The sequence below is a fragment of the Dermacentor andersoni genome, chromosome 9, assembly GCF_023375885.2.
Source record: "Dermacentor andersoni chromosome 9, qqDerAnde1_hic_scaffold, whole genome shotgun sequence".
NCBI classification, from domain to species: Eukaryota; Metazoa; Arthropoda; class Arachnida; order Ixodida; family Ixodidae; genus Dermacentor; species Dermacentor andersoni.
The window spans coordinates 39999750-40023136 of record NC_092822.1 but is presented as its reverse complement, the minus strand read 5'-3'; the positions used below and the strand labels follow the sequence as shown (position 1 = coordinate 40023136).

General features: G+C 43.3%; 1 protein-coding gene across 2 annotated transcripts in view; it reads right to left on the bottom strand.

The window, feature by feature from the left end:
• Positions 1-2025: 2025 nt before the first annotated feature.
• LOC126527708 (uncharacterized) overlaps positions 2026-23387 on the bottom strand; it is a 418438-nt gene continuing 397076 nt past the window's right edge. For both annotated transcript variants that reach the window (XM_055068895.2, XM_050175573.3), the window contains 3 exons: positions 22012-22216; positions 20858-21125; positions 2026-19056 (listed from right to left, as the gene is read on the bottom strand). In XM_055068895.2, the coding sequence (XP_054924870.2) occupies positions 19016-19056; positions 20858-21125; positions 22012-22216 (514 nt within the window). In that variant the 3' untranslated portion in view covers positions 2026-19015. The remainder of the gene's footprint in view (positions 19057-20857; positions 21126-22011; positions 22217-23387) is intronic.

Below are 23387 nucleotides of genomic sequence, written 5' to 3'. Positions count from 1 at the left end.
TCGATAACGATAAAAATTTATAGACGGGGCTCCGTATCGAAAGCTGGTCAATGTAACTTCGGAGCAGGGCCCAATTTTCTTCCTCTTTCTTGGGAGTGGGATTACCTTACCAAAGACATCATCTTGTTAACGTTTCTGCAGTATAATCATTCCATCAAAATTTCAACAAGTTACTCATTCTTTATTAAACTATAAAACTGAGGTGCTAATACGACAACTATAATGTTTTGTGCAGAATGTGCGAGTTACCTTTTAGCTAAAGAAGTTGCATTGTCTTTGTTATCATTAATATTTAAAGTTAATATTGTTTAATGTTTACACAAGGCTGCTTTTTATTGCGCATTATTTCGTTTGATATATGACCGAAATGCTTCGTGATTTCAATTTATGCTATCGTTATGATAATACCCACCCACTTTCCGTCTATCCCCCACAGAAGGTATCTGCCATTGTTGAAGAAATCATCATCAGTATCATCATCATCATCATAATGCCTACGCTAACGGAGGCGCTAACCTCACACCCCCGCATTAGTTTAACGTGACCTGCCACTTTACTGCTCTATTCCCGAACTTGCAGAATATGTCTAAACGTAATATCGTTTTATCCATTTGACATTTTCCTGTAAGGAATTTATACTGAATTCGTGTTACTGAAGACGCACATAGTTGTTGTTGTTGTTATACTGAATATTCGTGGTACACACTAGGAGGGGGGGGGGATTGGCCAAAGATCGGCTAATTAAGGGAAGAGGATAGAAAACTGGGCTAGTTGGGATTAGTTCATGGCTAATACTAACCGAGCACAGAAAACGAAGGGGCTCGTTTCAATTCCTTTCCCGTTAGCTTGTATATCCTTATTCGTGGTAACTGACCTAACCGCGATCTTTCGTCGTTATCTTTCGTTGCATTAAAAGGGCATGCGCAGCAAGAAATGTAAGTAAGAAGTAACTCGTTTCCTCGAACTGATCTCCAGCTGATAGTCAGCGCATGGGTTGCGTCTACTATTACCGCGGTTTCGTCGCTGACGTCGTTGAGTCCGATCTAAATAAGCGTGATCGGCAGCAAGTACCTTCGCGGCTTTGATGAAACACCTCGATTTCACGTCACGAACGAGAAACTCGTGAACGCAGCACCAAGCGAAAGAGCCGCCGTGAACCTGGATGTCGTGGCCTCCTTTGCTTATTTGGACAGTGTTGCCAGCACAAGTAATGGATTCTGGAGTTGCCAATACGACATCACGGTCTAGTGACACAAACTTTTTAACGCGGTAATGACGTTCTCGCGGAGCCAGGACAGCTTAAAGGCGTGCCTGGCTAGCACCGTTCCGTCTGTCACAATGACTAATTGTCTATTAAAGCGTAGCCCCTTTTCTTTGTTTATTATATACGAAAACATATTTTATTCAATCACTTGGACTTGTGCTTGGATGTACAACTATATGAAACTAAAGTTAATAAGAGGGAAGGTTAGCGCTAGTGGTCCCTTCTTGTTTGTCAGCGCTCGCTTATGCACATCGGGTGAGCATACTTCACTGAAAGATGTAATACCCATGAGTGAAAACATTTTATGGTTATTTAATATTGAGATGCTTTCGTCTGTACAGCCGGAACCATGCCTTAGGCCAAGCCACGCCCGCGGCAAAGCGTCAAACACTCGCACCCCGGTATTCCCAAGGCGGCACAACGCCCGTCAAGAAACTCGCATAGACAGTGGCGCCCCCTAGGTAATATTGTGAGAAACCCTGCGACTATTGCAGAGTATTTGCAGAGTGCAAGACGAGACTCGCGACTTCATGGAAAGCACTGTGTCACGTGATTACTGTGTATACGCACCCATTATTCTTGTCCTCATCATCACATTTCATCACCACCTTTTTTTCCTCCTCCCCTGCCCTCATTTCCCTGCGCAGGGTAGCAAGCTGGAACATACCGCACGTCAGGCCGACCTCTGCGCCATGCCTATGATAAATTCTACTCGTTCATTCGTGCGGAGAAAAATCGGAAAGAAGGACGCCAACCACATGTTTCTACACGTCACTCGTTTTATTGACATCTCGACTTTTTTTTCTTTACGCATTATCAAGTAATGAAATGCACCACCGTCGTTATACCCTTTTGAAACATCAGAACACGTGTCTAGAACAAACAATTCACAGAAAAAAACACTGTAGAGTGGACAAGTGTCACGCGTTGTGAAATGTAGCTTCGTCAGCCGCACGACAGCGTTGCTTTGTGCAAAGACAGTGTTCAATTATATTTGGCGAGAGACTTTTTCACGTGACGGAAATAAATAAGCACTCGTCTTCTTAATCTGTGTTTGCCTTGTATATTTTTTTCGTTTGTTATAAAGCAATCTTCTGGGTACCTCTAGCGCTGCTGAAACACATGTATATTTTTTTACACATCTTGCTTTAATGATTGCCAAGCGGCACGCATTTATGCTCTCCGACAAATAAAACATCTTGATTGATCATACACTGCAAGCAAGCCATTTTGCCCATCTAATGACTTATTCACCGCACCTTCCTTGGTCTGTTTATGGTTAGGATTACTGGCTCTAACAAGACACGCAAGAAAAAAAAAAGAAAAGAAAGAAGAGATAACGCGTTTAAGGGTTTTAACGGTGCCCGCGAAAGTCTTCAATCGCTTCACAAATGTCGGCCTCTTTCTGGGCTCTACAGGGCACCACGTACGGCATCTTACACCACCCCCATTTGTGTCGAGCTCACGCAACAGAACGCCAGTCGCATTTCGTGTTCAACGCGGAATGCCAGGATATCTGCGCGAAGAAGAAGAAAAAGAAACATAATAACTTTATTGAAAGGTCCCGCGAGTTATTCGGGGACTGGGCGAACATCGTTGCCTAGGCGTCGGCCACCAGCCAAGAGAATATTCTTTTGTAAGTTATTGTGATTTGTACGTTCACCGCACTGAATTGTCCCATTGTCAGTATTCGCTTCTTCTGCTTTCTCTTTGTTTTGTTTTGCTTTGCTTCATAAACACGCCTACCTAGAGTTTGTTTTTGTGCTCTTCATCTTTAAGATGAACCTAATACATTGTTAATCTCGGCAGCGATATTCAAATTGCCTATTCGACGTTCGTTATTGCTTTGCGTGGCATTGTAGCCTTACAAAAGAAAACTTTGGTGTAATCCAAAGCAGCACGTAGCTATGTATATGCAACATAAGCAGACAGTTCAAACCTAGAGATTGTCTACAGTGAAATTAACGCGGTACAGTTTAAATTATATTAGACTCATGCTTGCGATTCTTCTTACTTGCAGTAAAAAGGCTATCTTATTTGCATCGTATAATTTAATGTCCAGGCGTTCTTTTACTTAACCTCAAAACGCCATTGAGATGCATACAACGTTCTTTAATTAAATCGGTTTGAATTAAAAGCCTGTAATGGAACACAACGGTGACAGTACCAGAAGGAAGTCGTTGTTTGTGGCCAACCCAATGCATATACTTGAACGAAAGTAGTTCATACGAACAAGCCTGAGGCTGTACGGCATACCGCTTTGTAAAAAAAAGAAATTTCAACAAATCAACGCAAACAAGCAAACAAACAACAATATATGACAGCAGCGGTCGAAACGATACTATCCGCACAAGCGTAAATGAACAGCACGACAGTGACAGCAATTTTTTTTTTGCCGGAAATTGCATGCTCAGAAGTAAAGCGCGTGATCGCCGACTTCCGGTTCGGGAGCCACGTTGTGTCGCTCTTTTACTCGTGTAGCGCGGTCTACATAAATGACGTCACAGCGGACATCTGCAGAGAGACGGTACGTGGCACTAGCACAGCAGGTCCAATTGAGAAGCGCGAACAAACCTTTAGTCATTAGGCTTTGTGAGCTTATGCCTCGGCCAAAATTTAAAGGGAGGTTGGCTGAAACAGAAAAGTAATAAAGAAATTGAACCTATTTGCAACGTACGTGTCTGGAAGCGATTTTCCGGACGCATAAAGTGCATGTTCAAGTGTATATGACAATTAAAGTCAACGTGTAAGTTAGTGCACTGACACGACGCCTATCACCGACATCTCGAGCCGATAAAATAATTCACATGCCCTAGCGCTGTGGACCCTTGCGCGGCAGCTGCTTTTGCATACCTTTGCAGTCACGTGATGTGACATGCTGACGTGACAAGACTAGGGTAAACATCAAGGAAACAGAGGCGCGACTAATCTCAATACCAAACGGGATGTTCTAAAAAATTTCAGCAGTTGTGACGCAAAAGAAAGCAAGAATTGATGACGTCACGCGTATTCACGCGCACTTTTTCGAACCGGAAGCCAAGCGACACGTGGTAACATTCGCCGCGCCACTTTCCGGTGGCAAAGTGAAGGTCACAGTGATCCGCGTTTGTCACGGGGCCACCTACAATACCCATCGCGCGGTACATTTTGTGCATACTCCCCGGCGGGCGCCCGCACCGCGTTCAAAATTGAGCAATGTAGCACATGTCCCTACACTTGTACACAACAAACTACTACACACAGCGACCACGCCATGAAAGGAATCGAACCACAGAACGTACGGACAAGACGCGTGAACTTATGATTTGTTTTTCCGGTTTTTGTGTATGTGTGGTTTTTTTTTTTTCTCTCACATAAACGAACACTCTCACTCTTCAGAAATTCCGAACACACGACAAAGGAACGAAACGCTTTCTACGTGTACACGTGGATATGCTTCCCAAGAAACGCGAACATCGGCAATCAGACGCTTATCAGAATGAACACCACACACAACTGCGAGCGAGAGAACTGCGGGACACCGTCAAAGTGGAAAGTTTACATCGAAGGAATCGTAAGTCGACGGCATGGGGGGGGGGGGGGGGGGGGGTCTATAGTACAAGAGTTCCCCAAGCATCCAAAATCTACAAAACTCCGCAGCCATGACATGTGATGGAATGTTAAAACGCACCGTGACTCTGACAAATACACGGGAAGAAAATTCAAAAATTAAAGCAACCACAGTCAGGTCCGCGTTGGCTGCGAATAGCCTCGGTCTTGTACCGCAGCCTTTACGTTTCGCCGTCACGTGACGTCTCAAAGTACGCCGCTGCTGCTTATCCAAACCGGCGTCCGCGTCTGCCTCTAGGCTTTCCGAAGCCCTCGTGTATTCTGACAACCGTGTATTTTACCCACTCAAGCGCAAGACACCACTAAGAGGTGTTCTTATAAGTTAAAACGCAGTTGGTATGCCGCGATTAACTTTTCTGAGAAACATGCGCCATCGGTAGGAACGCTTTAAGTGCTTTTCCTTCAAACTGCATACGATGATATGAAGCGCATCATTAGACACAGGTTTGTGGAGCTGAAACCAGGAAGAGTAGAAATTAAGTCCTCCATAGTTGCTTGGAGCATTATAACGAATGTGTGCATTGTACGTGTGATCGACAGCCTCGGTTTATCTAGATTCACGATATCATCATGTCACTGCACCTTCCAGGTATATGGGTGCCCTTAATGTTCCTTTATATATAAAATGTTATCATTATGATGCATCGATTAGACACATCTCACCGAAAAACAAACCACAATGACGAGGCCTGCTTTCTCATTTTAACCTCCGATTTGAGAATGAGGTGCCTATCGCGCTGCTTCCTTTCAAAGTATTGTCAATAAAGCGCGAGACTTCTGATCAGGCCAAAGACCAATCACCTCAAAATATCAGACTCTTACCAATAAGGCACGCTTTCTTCATGTAAGCCCAAGCTTTTAATTCCCCTTTTAACAACCCAAATTCAATTTTGAATATAAAGAAACCACGGAGAAATGGACTTCAAGGCTGCCCAACTAAATCAAGTCAACCGCGGCAAACCACAAAAGCCGAACCAAAATCGTTGTCTCTATAGGGCGGCTTGCAAGTTGCACTAAAAAGCATAGTGTGGTGAAATATGCCGTTCAATGATGACACATTCTAAAAACATTAACAACGTGATCGAAAAAGAGACGTCATTCTCAGCATGACGACAGCAGTCAACAAAGTCTGCTTTAAGTAGCTGACCCGTGTTAGCCGCGCAAGAAAAAAAAACTAGCCTGTGGTCTATCTACACGTGATGCACTATGTGAAAGCATGAGCAATCAGAAAGGAAAGAGCAAAGATAACAAAGCACTCTCTTTCCAGTCATTATGTTTGATAGGGCAAAATACCAATGGAAATTCGTTGTGTTGTTGATAAGTACGGCTGTCTGCACCGAAAAGTGGCAGTATTAGTAATGCAAACGATAGAAAATTATGCACGTGGAAGACAGCCAGTGGCGAAGTTACGGAAGATTCTCCAGTGAGCAAGTAGCCTGTAGTGACTCAGTTTTAGACTAATTAACATTCCAGTTCTTGCCACAAATCTTCGTTTCAAGAGCACGAGGTGTTTAAACCTGAAAGACAAGAATGGCCTGGTCTCATGACTCGCGAGAGGTCAACGTTGAACAACAAAGACAAATAAATCAGTGTGCACAACTGTTTCATGTCAATTTTCTTGCAATAACTCGCGTGAACACAGGGAACGAGCTCGCCATTTTCCTGATCTGACGGCTAATTTGGGACCAACACAATGCGTACATAGAATTCAAGCAGCTACTTTCAATGTTGCGTCAGCATTCGTTCACATGCATTGCATGCCTCACATTACAATCCAATATTCGTAAGTCATGGTTATTATGCTTACAGGCGCGACGTGCAATTGTAAAGAAGTAGGTAGCGCCGACTAAATGCAGCCTTTGGAGCCACTTAAGTCGTGTTGATAAAAGGACGCCCAGATGTTCTTCTTGAACACATTGAGTTGTGTTGACAAAAGAACGCCAAGTGTCACTGCTGTTCGTGCGGTATTTTAAAACCCAAAATGAAGACTAAGCATTAGCTGACGGTGCGGCGCAAAACAATCGCTCAAGATTCGAAAAGATTTGCACTGCTACAACGTTGGCACTAAGATGGATGCCAACATTTTGCCCCATGAGGCTTCTAGCTTCACTTTGCGCGTGCCCATTTCGTTGCAAATACATCAGCGGACGTTCTGTACGCTTTCTATAGAGTTCACTTAGGACGTTATGTAGATATTTGCATTGAAATTAAGCGTGCATTTGAACAGGTCAAACTCGAGTATCAAAAGCCGTGGCTTTTCTTGTTGTTTTTCTAGAGAGTGCAATGAACTGAACCACTGCAAACTACACGCTTTCGGGCAAAAAGTGTACACTGTCTACGCATCTCGAGTATCAATGAGCCGCATTTTGTGAAAGTACGCGAACAAAAACATAAATAAAAGAAAATTTGAGCGATTCCCCAAACTAAGCTGTTCTCCCATGTGACTTAAAAAAAAGAACCTAATCGCCTCTCCTGAGCGCAGAGGATGGATAAGTTTGTGAGCTTTATCTGACGTGTTATCACAGAGTTAAAAAAGTTAATCGGCAAATATGGCTGAAGCGACTCTGAATCTTCTGTAGAAAGACCAGCGAAAAATGGAAGTATTGACCGTACACCGCACGTCCTGGGCCGAGCGTACAGAATGAAGCTCTTCGACGGGGTCAGATCAGTCTATAAGGATGAAAGGGCGACGGTCGTAATTAAAAACAAAGAAAATGACTTGTCCAGGTTGTACGTTGGACCTTGTCCTGATTCAGGTTTGTTATGGCGGTAGCTATCGAAGACAAATGTGCGATTTTTTTTTTTCAGACGGGCGTTACGGATCTCGTGTAGGCATACGATTGATGGGAGTCGTTGACGCGGGCTTACCAACGAAGAATTAAGGATGCGTAATGCGGTTGCGGACAAGACCAGACGGCATCTTACGACTTTCCTCAATGTTCACCAAGCACACTTTCCTTATTTCTTAATAGGGAAGGAGGTCGAGGGCTCAATTGCTTACAAACAGCGATGTGAAAGTTACTCTCAAGTGTGAACAGTTCTCACTCCAATCACGTGATTAGTTGCATGATCGTAACTCGGTGTTTGGTGGTGCGCTGGCTTTGAAACCGCACGAGATAAGCAGGGGATTCTTCTCGAAGGGGACGACGTACGACAGCAGGACAACGTAGGATATCAGGCGATCATAATTTTAGCAGGGTTTGAGGTGCTGGCGCGTGTTATCGGATTCCGGGTGGTCAAAATTAACCCAAGCGTTCCAATGCCGTGTTTCTCTTACCGTGTACATGTTGATGTGCGCGGTAAACTCAGTCTATCATTCAATGAGTACGATTCTCCCAGTTTTCGTCCTGCCCAGGGTTGACTTCCGACTATGCACTGCTATTCTTTTGACGCACTGATAGCGGCGTATTCACGTATTGTTTCAACGAGAGAAAGGATTAGCACATGGCACTTGCGATGGGAGCGACAAAATTGCTATAAGCGACCCTGCAACAAACGACAAGCTAACAGGAAAAAGTACCGAGCGCAATTTTCACTACTGACACTTGAAGTTAATAAGAAGACGGACGGTTGAGACTCGGGATTATAATTACTTTACGATTGATTTCCCCAGAGCGGCTGAGATCAATACGGCACATTGACGCTTCAAGTAGCCCCAGCGTTGATTCGGTGACATTAGACTTAAGTTAGCGTGAGAACATCGAAGCTTAAGCAGTATTTGGCTTCGTCAGTCTTTTGAAGAAATAGATACCGTGCAAACGGCCGAGTAACGACGGAGAAATAGTCGAGACATGCGCCGCGAACGAGCATGTTATGGTGACCACGGCAAGAGCTGTCCACGGCCCGGATCAGCATTACACCTCCCCCTCCCGGCTTCTCTTTCCCAAACCTTTGGCAAGCCCCAATTTTCACACGTCACCGCAAATGGCAGTAAAGTTTAACAAGAAACTGAAAATGCCCACGGGGGCCGATCTAGTTCCGCCGCTCTGACCCTGTTATGCCTTTTATAAGTAAGCGCCCATCTTGTCCTTTGAAATTCCTTTAGTATTGGCGTTTTCTGAATCCACCGCAAGGAGGTTTACAGTAAGAACAAAAAAAAAACAAAAAAAACAAGTCGTCCCCTTCGATTAGAACCTTTCTGTCTCTCCTTGGCCTTTTGCTTTCATTGCCTTTTTTTTTTCAGTGGAATGCAAAAGGACACAAAGAATGGAGACCACCTCAACACCAGCAAACAGAGAAACGCACGCACTCATCTTCGTTTTCATTCTGCGAATAGCCCATCGTTCAAAGAAAAGACGAGGTGGGAAATAACGAGCAGGAAACATAACGACGTGTCTACGGACATTACACGAACGGGTAAAAGTCAGGGTTGCTCTTGTACAATGGATAGACGATCGGAGAGAGAAGCGGGATAAAAAGCGTACGGCACAACGTTTAAGATTCCGACTGTAGTCTCAGTTTGACGACCGGCCACGTGATCCCAGACGCACACCGCGACCAACACGCCGGCGCGCTGAGTGGTTCGCGTGGAAACGAAACTTGTGACGTATGTGTTGTGACGTATGTGTTGTGACGTATGTGTTGTGACGTATGTGTTGTGACGTATGTGCGAGTGTCTTAATTTTTTTCCCCTCTCAGTAGCTCTACTGAATTGTCTGTGTGTTTAGAAAGCGTATCTACGCGCGGGGTAAGAAACGCTAAACACGGACTACCGACACATTCACACCACCGGTTAGAAAGCGAAGTTCAGAAGTTAATTGAAGATGAAATGTGAGAAGTTGTAGACAAAGCACGGCGTCGGGACCACTAGAGCTTGTGCACAAAAGTTGATTCTTTGTTAGCCGCAGGGTTGTCAGTGAGAACGGCGATTGTTCCCTCATGTTATCTTGAAACGATAACATGAGGAAAGATGGGAAGCCAGGTTTGGCGTTCAACGTATGGAAGTGCCCCATGCGTTCCCATTGATGTTGGAGTTTTTGACATAACCGAAGAAGCCCTGCAACAAGCCAGCGGCACACGTACGGTAACGGCAATAGCTGGTGAACTAATCACTGCTTGAATAAATTTTACCACTAATTATTTTTTTTTACAATGAAAAACAGTTGTGAGCTAAGGAAGTGGGCTGAACCTTTCCGTCCGTTCGCAAGAATTTCGAGCAAGATAGAAAAAAAAATTGCAGCGGCGCAAGGAATAGAAACTCGCTTTGTAACATGATTATGTCCACATAATTGGGTTTAAAGATGTTTGCTGTAGAGGAGTTATTATTCTGTTGTGGGACTACCCAAAATTTTTTTTCCACTTGCGTGTGTATTCTTTTGTTTTTTGCAATGGTCGATCAATTCGTCGATTTCGCGAAAATCAACGCATCCACACCTGCGATGTACAAAGCCGACCGTAAACTGTGTTGTAACGAAGTTACAAAAGTGTACGGGTGCGAAAGTGTACGGCGTGAGTTCGAGCTGTCCCAACCGAGTGGACACAACATCAAAATTTTCGGCATGTCGTACTGCTCGAATATTATAACAGTTGCAGGAGACTGTCCAAGCATGACTGAAGAGAAAGCTTAAATGGCGAGAAGGTGCTACCAAGGCGGGGGCAGTCGACTTACGCTGAGAAGAATTTGCGACATGTTACTCAATGAAACTGTAGGACACGCTGTGGACAATTTCACTCCACCAGGTGATAGAGAAACCGCCCCGGAAAGGTGTTGGTCCCGGGTTCGAGTACCTGACCAGGACAAATTTTTCTTCCGGCTACAAGCTCTTTTTTTTTCTGTGATTACCGTAACGGGTTTACTTTCTAGCTTCGTGCTACATTCGGGTGAATGATAATCTTATTTTTAAAAATTGCTAAGTAGTCAGATTCCCTATTCAGTTCTTTCCTTGGAGGCTGAGTTTACTGAGCTCAGGTAAAAGGAAAAATTGATTGATATCAGAGTAAATGAAGTTTTACGTGTTATATATACTTTGTAATGTGACCCTTGTTTTATGCGCACATGCGTCGACTTTGAAGCCTCCAGCTCTACTGGTCGGGACGAGGTGCTCCATCAGATGAAAGTGTTTGAATGTGGCCTCGAGTAGGTTGAAGGGTCCCAAGAGACACTGTTCTGAAGTCGACACGAGCACGAAAACGCGAACACGCTAGCGTAAAGGTAGCACACATAAGCTAATCAGTCACGCTCGCATTCACAACCTCTCGCACATTTCTATGCTTGTATAAACAGGCATTCCCCTCTCATATCGGAAAACAGCACTATCTCACTTGTTGCTGGGTTTCAACCCCTGTGGTTCCTTCTTTCTTGCTTTGTAGTGATCAAACGCGGAATCCCTACAACCCTACAACAGATGCACTTGAACGTCGGCCCAGCGAATTGCACAAACAAGTTGTTAAAGGAAACGGCAAAGCAAATGAATCTGGTTGGCAATCCTTGAAGAAGCTGGCACAGTCAGCTACAGGGCCGAGCTGCATTTTCTCGGCTTTCTGAGGCAATACAAAGCATCCGCACGAAATGAAAGATTGCACCCCAGACATTTCTTCGAACATTCTCGCTCGGGCTCTTTAAATGAACGTTCGTCTTCATGCAATTACCTTGAGGTCTGGGAAATACGGGGACATGAGGGCGCCTCAGTGCTGACCTATTAAAACCTTCTGCCATTTCTCGTTTGCAATCTGTACAGCGACGTACGTGCGCTCATACCCTTGAGCATGCGCAGATGCTGGTCCCACGCAGGCGCATATCGGTGTAGTGGACCGCGCGTCGCGTTCCGTTGGGACGTTTTAGTTGAAGCTTTCAAGCCAGTGGCTAAAGCCGCATTCTAGTTGTCGCTATAATCTTTACACGCCTAGTTTCGCACATTTGCCAACACCCAACCGCAATTTTTCCGCAGTAAGCACCTAATATCTAGGTAACCGGGTCAGACTTGAGACTTTAGAGCAATTAAGTGACGAAAAGTGGCGTTCAATTACCAACACAGCGATTTCGTCAAGTTTAGGTTGGCGACACGGGAGAACGGTAAGAAAAACAGAGACTTGGAATGGAGAAAGTCGAACGTCCACAGATACTTGGAATGCAAATTTTCAACGATGTGAGACAATGCTAATTGACGCAGTTAGGTCTCGAAGGAGTAATTCGAGGACAGTTGAAGCCGCACAGAAGCTATCAGAGAATCGGCGCAGAACCGAATAACAGTGTTCCGGTAACGTCAGAAAGAGAATGAAACCTGCAAAGAAGGCGAAGAGGAGAGAGAGCGAAACAACTTTTTCAATTTATCTTTTTATCGATGTAAAACAGACAATGCTGCAAACGCCGCTAACCATCGTATTTTTTCTTCTTTACGTTCTTAATACATTTCTATATGCCTTTTTCTTCATATTCTTATTTTACTTCTTAACAGGAAAGGTTATAGTATAGCACTCTTCCTATTCCTTTCTCTCTGTCTTGCCTGATCATTTTTTTTAATCCTTTGTGTTTGCTGGCATATCCTTACGAAATACTATGTACCAACTCGCTTGACAGATTACTATTATTAACAGCAGCAGAACAAGGAATGTCTGTGAAGCTAACACTTTGACAAGCCGACTCGTCGAATCGCTGACTCCAGCGACCATAAATCTCCACCTTCCTGCAAATCTCTTTCTCGTTTTGGAGTTGCACTTGTATACCACATTAACGTTTTGTTGTAGGACTTTCATGCTATCATAGCCCGCAGGTCATATTGCCGTTTTCTATATTAAGCCTGTACGCTTACTATAAACTGCATGTATTTTGCTTCTCCAATACTACAAGTAAGTGTGCGCCTTGCTATAGAATACTGTAACAATTTGGGCGCAAGAAATACGTAAAACAAAAGAAAAATCGTAATGCAATACTTCATTTACAAATTCCTGGGCCATCAAATAAGTCCCCCCCCATCGCCCCCCTTTCGCATTACAAAGCAACGTTGATTTACACCCCTGGAAATACAATTACATCCCCTGTCCCGGAAATGCGTGCTGTACCATTATGTCCCAAATATTTTTTTTTATCGTTGCAGAAAGTTTGCGCACGAACTGTAGTCTGCACGAGGCCATACTAGTAACCTAACCTAAAATGCAGACTCACAAACAGGCATAGATTCGATGCTCTTTTGTGTCGAGCACAGTGCCAGCCTCTTGACTGATGATGGCGCTTTTAACATTTCTGTGAGGCGCTGGTCTTAACCACATGCTTTAATTCGGTACGGTGTCTAATGAGCCATATGTGTATAAATTAATTTGCGATCGTATTCGTATGGAGTAGCACATGCTAAGCATGTTCACCACCCAAAACCCTCTGCAGTTTTCATTAAAGAAATTCTCTCTCTCTCTCTACTGACGGCAACTATGAGCTTCAATAATGTTCCTTGATGACTCTACGACAAGAGGTTGGTTTTCATAAACACTTCTTCCCGCCAGTATGTTTGAGCCGATGCCGTGAGTCCATAACTTAGAAAATGTCCACCGAACATTTTAATCAAAGGGCAGTGCTACCATTCATGGATGGCTTGATGGAGCTTTACAGCAGTGCAGTGCAGTTCCCATTCCTGCTTTTGTAATAGTGGTTGCATGCAGGTGCAGACAGATTATATGGGAAGGTAGGTATGCATGAAGAAGCAGGACTACTAGGCTTTCTTTTGCACCCAAATTAGTGGGCAGCAGCTAATTCACCAGCAGAGAAGCCAGTGACTTGGTTGCTACAAGGTGTTTTCGAAGATGTGGGAAAAGTGCAGTATTTCAGCGAGTAAAGGTTTACCACATCGTTACAAAAGACAAGAAACAAGACACAAAGAAGCAGCATGTGCGAAGCATGCAGAGATGCCAGTTCAAATCATGTGAGCAAAGGGGCCATAACTGCAGCGCAGAGATGTCAGTTTGAGGAACTTGTTTTACAGCTACTAAATTTAAAGAAGCACTAAGATAGAAAAAGCAAATAAGACTAGAATAACAGAGTGTTATTTTGCCCTCTTTTTGAATGTCCTTGGCTGAGGAAGGCCATTTATTATTAAAAAAAGGAATTAAGAAGTCCAAATTATCTTTTTTGAATTTCACGCTCCAAGGAAGGCATCGACAATGCCAGTGCTATCTCTTGGATTCCATGATACTATCACATATTTGGGACTCCTGCCTGCCAAACGAGTCACCGAGAAATGTCCAGACTGAGTCTTTCGCCTACTTTGGAATACAGTGCATTCATTTTTTTTATATGCAGCTAACTGCTTCCAAACAAACACTGTTAAAGCCTATGATACACAGGGTGACAGTGCAAGAATTTTAAAGCATCCATCACAAGGTTTTGGATCCTTCCTACAATAGCAAGGCTTTGCTGAGCGAGCTTGTGACTTATTATTTCCGATGTGCAATCTGCACATATAGCCTAACTTAGATTTACTCCTTAACATCGCTTTAAAGCAACTTCACTACTTGTATAATAAAGAAAGACTGATGAATATAAGGTCACTGACCAAATATAGTATTTGATGTTCCAAAACCTATAGCAGTTACTTTTTCACAATGCAGTGGACAGTATTGTAATCACTTGTAAGCACATACAAAGCACACAATATAGTCAGTGGAGTTAAATTTCGGGCATGGTACCATCCTTCTGGATGAGAGGAAAAGGTGTTGCCTGTAATAGTAATGATTTAAAAATAAGCCTCATCATAATTTTTTCTTTGTGATAATTGATGTGTTGTACCATTTGACAATGTGAGTGCACTAGGACATGTCAGCCAAGTCGAATAATAACTGTTGATTTTGTCAGTGACCTCATATTTTTCACTTTTCTAACATGCACTTGACTAGACAAACTTTCATCAAACCCTTAATTTCAACACTTAATTTCATGTCATGTTTGAACGTAATTCTCACCCATGCACCAACCACATATGGCTCTGCATTGGCCTTAATGACCCATGTTCCAAACAAAAAAAAATGGAGATAAGTGAAACAGCAACAAAAATGAAGCCAAACAAATAGCAGTTAATGGTAGATCTCAACGTAATCTTTCCATGCATCAACAGAAAAGATTCAAGAAGCAGCAACTGCAATAGGAAACCTAGTGCAGCCTCCAACCATGATGGTGTGCTACACAGATTTATGCATCTAGTAAGCTGGAAGCTCCTTATGATTAGAAGTGCCAAAAACGTTAGGCACTGTTTTGTTGGAGAGAGTTCAAAATCCCATGATTAATCCTCAGTTTTCAGGTATACGGTAGTGGGAGGGGGCTCCATTTCAGGGTAATTTAACCACCTGAGGTTCTTTGACACACACTATACCTAAGCGGACAACAAATTCTGCATCTCAGATGTCATAACAATGTGGTCGTTACAGATGAAAATGTAGCTTCTGGCATTGTACCCAGCAGTGTTAGTTGTGTAGAATGGTGTCCATTGCTTTTGACAAGAAAGGTTGCGTTTTGCAAGTGCAGCATATAAAGAATGCAGGCCATTTTGAAGAAGTAATAGTGCTTACTAACAGATCAAGAGCCTTTGTTTAAGATTTTTACAAAATTATCTTTCAAAGAGTTTCAGTGTCAAGACTCGGAACCTGCCACTATTTCTTGCAAGTGTTTTTTTTTTCTTGTTACTCTCAGTGCCACTGCACAAGCAAAGGCGCAAATTTGTCCTTTATTGCCAATATATTTTACATGTATATTTTTGTAATGCCCCACATTGTTTCTAAATTAATAATAAATTTACTACATGAATGCTCGGAGCACCAAAATGGTTGTAACAGGAATGTTGCCTCGTTAAATGGCTCCTCTAGAGCACAGCTCTAGACGTGGCCGTCGACACAACGCAGGAAGGCGACATGCAGACAAACTTATGTGAAAAAGGTGAAACCAGCAATTTAATTCTTGCCTAAGAAAATGTAGCAAAAGTTAAATTTAATTTGCAGCTAGTTTGTGTGAAGCAGGACAAGTTTTTTGTAATGACATCGTGTATGGGAAAACTTTCTAATGTCATGTTTGGCAAATGTACCTGAAAGATTTATATGCATACTATTTAGCTTATGCCATGTTTGGGTAGAATGCTAGCGAGCCCCAAATCCAACAGTATCTGCTGTATGTCTACACATTTATTGCAAATATTGTCGTGAGGTCTGCCTTCGCCGCAATAGAATTTTGCTTTAAAAAGAAAGAACGTCTTCATGGCAGCAAATCTGTTTTTTTTTTCCAAGAAATGACTGCTGAAGCCAACAGCTGCTCAAGGCGAAGTGGCATCTCCATCACGTACTAAAGCGTATTAAATTTTTGACGCAGACTCTGCATGCAAAAGTACTGTAGCTCTTTGACGCAGGCCTCATGAAGAGACAATCGCAGCTCCGTATTTCCAGCATCTCAGCATTTACTGTACGAGCATATGGCCAAAACGGCTGTCTGGAGCAACACTGCTAGAACACAAATAGCAAGACTCGATTGCCACGCTTTGTTCCAAGCACCGTTAGGTGAGAGGCAAAAAAGCTTTACAAGCCTGCCACTGGTGCAGCTCTGTGAAATATGCTAATCGGCAAGAAGGGAGACAAAACAGACGCATGTTGTTCTCTAGAGAGGTAGGCTTTGCATTTAATGAAGTCTCAAACAGTCAGGTCATGAGGAAAGCTTCATGCGCAAGTAGCCCGGGAAGAGATTACTCCCAGTGACTTGCATTCGTCAGTACAGGTGTCCATGGCACTTAGTTGCAGTTCATAGAAAACGTTGCCCATTACGGCCGTCTCTATGCACCCCTCCCTTCTCCCCAGAAAGCCTGTGATGCGTGCAGTGGTGTAGCCAGAGGGGGGCACGCCATGCATGCGCCCCCCCACCCACCTCCCCTTCAACCCCTTCACCCTCCTCATTCCCAGTCAAGTGCGTGCCCTCTCCCCTCGAAGAAAGACGTCTGGCTACGTCACTGGTGGCATTTTTTAAGCAGAGAAGGTTGCGAATAGGCTCATAGAGAAAGCGTTGTTCACGTAAGCCCAGAACATCAATCGCGGGCATGTAAGGTAACCGTACACTTTACACATAATTGTATTTTGTGTCCAAGAAACGTTTTTAAGCTGAAATACTAGGATGCGTATGCATTTTGCTACAAGTTGCCTCAAATTACACTGAATTTTATGGGAACATCATCATCTGCTTACACGTCCAACACAAACTTGGCAATTTTACCGGGAAACTTGCACACAAAGTCTTCATGACCCGTTAATCCATACCATCTACAGAGGAGCTGCTTCAGGCATCCGAGAAAACTAAATAAACATCAGAATGTAAGAATGCACAAACTCAGGTGAACACAACATGAAAACTGTGGTGAATCAAAGGTAATAAAGCACGAAAGCAGAAACGAACTAATAACACACCAAATAAAATGACCTTGAATAACACTATCATGGAAAATACTGGACCAAGGACCATTTTGCAGAGCTTTTCGGCATTCATGGGTCTTCCACTTTGAGCAATCAGGAAAATTCGATGCAATGGAATTAAACCCAGAGCAGAACACAGCAACAGATGTGCTTGTATTGAAAAGTCAGTACCACTATTGTGAAATATTTTTACTGCATCAGGGTGCTAAAAATTATGACTGACTGCAGCCTACTCTTCCTGCCAACTTAATCACGATTATGAAATAGTATGTTGCTACAAAATTTTGCTTCCTTCTCTTTTACATGTAGAAGAACAAAAACTCGAAGACAACACATATTCGAACACCCTGTGAAATTGCTCTTGTGTTGCATCGATATATATTTTACTTAGTGCAATTAGGCACTCAATTTGATCAACCTACTGAACACCTCACATAGGGTTTTGTCACAATGTAGAAGTATGATGGCATTTCAATTTGATGGCGGAAGCTCAGGTACTCATCTCCACACAAATCAATAACGATAGGAATCCAATGAAGTTCACTGATGACCCATAAGTAAGGTGACATGCGCTTAATTCTCCGAAGTAAGCAAGATGTGCAAGTGCCATTTGTGTTCCTAGAGTCACATGACCCACGCTTGATTAATTACAATGCGCACCATGAAAACACCAGCAACTGAACCCGCTGGACACGCGGAATCACTCATCGCATAAAACTTCACATCAGTAACGTTTTGTTTTGAGTGTGCACGACAATCTCTGCGAATCATAAAAATTTTGTAATGGTGTACAAGGTAATTGTCACCGAAATATAGCACATGGCCACCCTGTTGATCTTAATGGGGAAAAAATCAGGTCACACGACACACGTGCTCAACGTCACCGCTCACATGTGGCCACACCAAGACACACATTAAAACTGGACACACACTCATCACACTCTCTGGATTCAAGAGGAAGGAAGACGTGCAAACACACTCCAACAAAAATTAAAAAACACACACGAGGAAGTTGCAGCAGGATGTGAAAACTATCTTCAAAGATAAAAGGAATTTAAAAAAAAGTTTGCGATCTAAAAACACTTGATCTCCAGTCTCTTGTCTGATATGGCGTCACAAAGAAACACAAAGAAATGAGAACACAAGTGACCACTACAAGCCCGACAGTTAGAAGTCGGCGCCACGGGCTAAGACAGAAAGTGCGGTAGAACCATGCCGTTCTGTGATTTTGGATGTTGCAGACAACCAAACAGATCCCACCCACCACAGCAGCTATCGTGCACACTGAGTCTGGTCTTGCCACTGACGGCGATCCGAGCATCACACACTAGTAGCAGTAGTAGTAGCACTAGTAGTAGTAGCAGAATGATAACTGGGCTTGGTTGATTGGTTGTGAAATCCCCTCGTGGCAAGACGCTGTCTTCGGAGATGACAGCTTTGACTGGCCAGTCACTTGGCTTGGCGGCGGCAGTGGCGGCGACGCGCGTTGCTCCCGCGCTTGCATAGTTTTTGTACTGCCACGTGACAGCACGCCAGTGATGTGGTGCTGTTTGGATGTGTTTCAATGTTCGGCAGTGTGTTGCTGCTCATGTTGTGTGTGTATATATATATACATATATATATATGTATATATGTATATATAATGTATATTGGTTTTTGTTTCATGTTCCTACATGATGCGGATGACTGCTTTGTAAAAGTGTGGGCATTGGGATTTTTGCCACGTGAAGAACTTGGCATTTTTTCCTTCCTCCTGCAAGGACTGGTGCAGCGTGGCCTTTAGTCGCCTCCACCACCATCGTCGCAGCAGTAGAGCTCTCCTGTTTCATTCATAAAAGAAAAGATTGCAGGAAAGATTGTTACAATCTTCAAACATTGGTGCAATGTCACTGTGTGTGCCCAAATGTTAACCTGTGTGTGAAAGAGAAGTAAAGGCAAGGAGACCAGCAAGCCACACCTCCGGTTTGCTATCCTACAAAAGGAAAAGTATACTGTGTGTCCCAGGTAACTCCTGCCAAAATTTTTAAATATAGCAAGTGCCTCGTAGCTCGACAGAATGAAGGTAATGTTGTTTGATGTCACTCGGAGTAAGTCAGGCTATTTCTTGTATTTTTTCTAATTACATAATTAGTTATTAATTAATCAACTAGTCAAATATTATATTAAGTGCAAATGTGTCATCGAGAAAAGTGCCGTGCAAATAGTTGCAGAGCACTTTTTCATATTTCATGTTTTCTTTCAGGCTTGGCAAAAAACTTTTATGTAGCATGTATTGAGCAACACAAAGCTGGATTGGGAATTTTTCAGGATGATCTACAACTTTCTCATTGACACTCTCACTCTGAATACAATATACAATAGAATACAAATTAATTATGTAATTCGGGAAAATACAAGAAATAGACTGGCTTGCTCCAAGCGACGGCAGACAACATTGTCTCGGTCCTGTTCAACTATGTAGCACTTGAATATCTTTAAATATTGGCACAAGTTATGTGGGAAACGTGGCATATCTCTTGTTTGGATGGGGGCAAAAAGAAAACAAATTCATATCGTGCTCTCACGTCTCGTACAATTGTGTATTTTGATGAACTACCTACAGTAATCGGGCTTCAAAAACATGCATGCTTATAACACACAAATGATTGCACACAAATGATAACACATAAACGAGAAAGCAAAGGAAACCAGTGGAAGCAACAGAGGGAAGTCAGGAGCTGCTAAACACAGTGCTAGGTGATCACAAAACAGAGCTGCATCGTCTTAACTTTGCCCGTGGCTTTGATCGTTTCTATTTAGACCCCTTCTCTATGCCAGCTAACCAACACTTCTTTGTGCTGCAATACAAATGGGTGTGCGCAATTACTGGCACAATGCAGCTCTCACTATGGCTCAATGTTGAAACACAGTATGTCCTGACGGCAACACTAATCTTATGAAATTAAGAGTTTGATGAAATCTTGTCTGGTCGGGAAGTAATGGCATAATAGGAGTAAAATACAGAACGCCAACCAAAATGAAGTTGTCAAAAAAAATTTCACTTTAAGGCTTCCACACGGAAGCCTTGTTCACTTGGTGAACAAGGCTTCCGTGTGGAAGTCGAAATGTTAAAAATTTCCTGACAACCCCATTTTGGTCGGGATTCTCTATTTTATTCGTGTTATAACACTAATCTTAATACAGCAAAGCCACACCAAAAGAAAACAATCTTTTATTTTTAAGGACACTGCCAAGTCTGTCAAAATATAGTGAGACTCACTCTTAGGCTAATCATTATGCTGTGAATTCGCATTGCTCTTCAATGGAACTTCACTTCAATGTCCTATTACACTGCCACGATGCCATTTCAACTCAAATACGCACCTAATTTTTTTGAAAATGAAGGCATCACCAAGAAGCATAGTACTTAGACCTTGCTTGCACCAGTTGATTAATGCATGCCTGAAACGACGATTCACGAGCAAGAGTCCCTGCGCCGTACACACATCAGCACTGCATACACGAGAGAGCTGAACTTGCTTTGGGCACTCAGCTACAGCTATGTGAGAAACTTTCTTTCTACGAGGAATACAAATAAAAAATTTAGGTTGTAGGCATGCAGCACACTCAGCATCAACCCACCCGAGCTGAAGGAAAAGAGGGAGAACTCCTGCGGGAAGGAACCCCTGCGTTGACTGCTGAACACGCTGCCGGCAGCCGATGAGCACGTCGACTGGACACTGGTCGACTCGAGAGAGCAGGCCTGGCGCTGAAGCTTGAAGCGGCCAGCCACCGACACCGGCTGTGGCGGTGCCCCGCTTGGCGACCAGTCCGAGCCAAGCAAGGTGCGCGAGCGCCACAGTCCGCTCAGCAGCTCCAGGCCACCGCCCGAGCCACGCCGAGGAAGGTTCTGTGAGAGGAGCAGCATGTGAGACATGCAAGATACTGCCGATAGTGACTTGTGCAGGCTGGGAAAATTACTTAAGCTTTAATACAATGCAATGCCCTTGAACTGTAATGGAATGCCATGGAAAAGGACTAAAATAATCTTCAATAGTCCAGAAAAGGAACAAAAAATGTTTAATCAGTGTTTAGAGAGGGCAATTGGTCACCATGAAGGAATCAGATCATAACACGAATGTTGAGACGAATAAGAAATGAGCCAGAATGCACATAGGCAGCATTATTGAGTCATCAGAAACAGCTTCGTCATGATTGCATTCAAACAGTACCAGCCTACTGGGCTGAAACTTGGCGGAAAATGTGAAGAGTAAAGCATGTCGAGAAAATGTTGGAAACTGTGCAATAAGAAATGAAATGAAAAATGACAGGCATAGCGTTAAGAGGCAGGAAGATTGTGGTATGGATTAGATAAGAAACAGGTGTATGTGACACTCTAGTCAAAGTAAAGAGAAAGATGCGAGGTTCAGTTGTTGGTGTAATGTGTAGAAAAAATTGCCAGTGGTATATTAAAGTCACAGAGTAAGCGCTGAGAGAAGTAAAATACAAGCAAGGACAGTAAGTTATGTTGTGTAGCACTGATTTCTTTCCAAGTGGCTTTGGTATTCAAAGCTGTACACAATCAATCGTTGAAACATTTACTTTCTGCATAAAAGAAGCATAAGGGTGTCGGAGAAAAAGATGATGCAAACTGCCAGCTTGACAAGCCTCCTTGCCCCAAGTTGCTCAAGTTTGCCAAAGGAGATGCGCCTATGCTGGGAGGTGTGGCACAAAAAAATGTCCTGTGGGTCCTACAAAAAAAAATGTGGGTCCTGCAGTAGAAGCTGTTTCATCACCTGCAATGCGTGCAGGGCTCCGTAAGGACCAATGAGGGCACTCAGTATTTCGCCCGTTGAGCCACGCCTCCTCGTGGTGTCCGACACATCTCCGGCACCTCCAGTTCTTGAGACGACCCTTCGACTCCCCTGCTGCTGTGGTTTCTCCGCAGCGCACACCATGAGTGGCAGAGGCACGTCAGCTGGCAGCGACCCTCGACGTCGTCTGCAGAGAGATACAAAGAGAGGCTGGTTGGTTACTTATGAACATTTCTGGCCCAAAGGCGACAAATGCTTTAGTGTACTACGCCCCATGATGAACACTTCAGACAACAGGACGAAAAAGAAAGACAAAACATACGTTCTGTACAAGAGCACAGAATTCAGCTAATAAGTTCGCGAATACTATGGTTACCTTTCTTTCTTTTCCTGTCGTATCGGTTGTTCATTATGGCATTCACGAAATGAACTAGTACACTTTGTACTCTTATGCAATACACAATATTAAAAGCAGATTATGAAGCAGCAGTGTCTAATGTACTTAAGTACTATGACCCAGGAACCAAGAGTGCTTTCTCTGAAGTTTAAAAACAAATCAAACACCATTGTCGTAGAACTCGTTGAAGCATTTCTTTTATTAAGATTCAAGTTCTCAACATGTCAGAAATATGTCAAACAAACAAGGTACTGAAACAGAAACTGGTGATGGCGTGTAACTAATAAGGACTGCTTGGCAACCCGATACCCTCGAAGAACCTTCAGCCTCGTAGAAATTTTTCCCTTAGTGCCACAAAAAGTTGTTGCAGTGCGCATGTACATTGATCAGCTACCTAAAAATGGTACTTGCAGATATTTGTCACATGCCTGCATGTTGAATGACCAGTTGTATCGACGCGAGTGAAATGTGCTTTCGGGGAATCTTGCATTGTTTATTGTTTTGCATTACTCTTGTGTTGTAATGTATTTACAGCCACAAATGAGGCTCATTGCTGTCTAGGAAGGCATGGTCACTTTGACAGTAGATTCACGTATTCGCATCTTCACTTTTGTAGCGATCAACACCGCGCTGTCATCTTTATGAGGCAATCCCGATTGATAATTTATGTCTGTATCATTGTGTCAATTTCCTGGCATGTCCAACTGCGTTTGATTTAACGAATATAAGTCTAGCAAAATGTTGGCACTTGACTGTAGAAGTGCCGCTTAGGAACACCTCAGGTGTGACCCATGAGACACCTAATGGTGGAAACGTCACAACAACAAGGGCATTGGCAATGAAAATTATGGGAAACTCGGCAATTGACTCGGCGATCACCTTAAGCACAGTGATGATACCTCTGATGGAGGTGACGAAAACTAGACGAACGATCCTCAAATACTATCCCAGAACGAAAGAC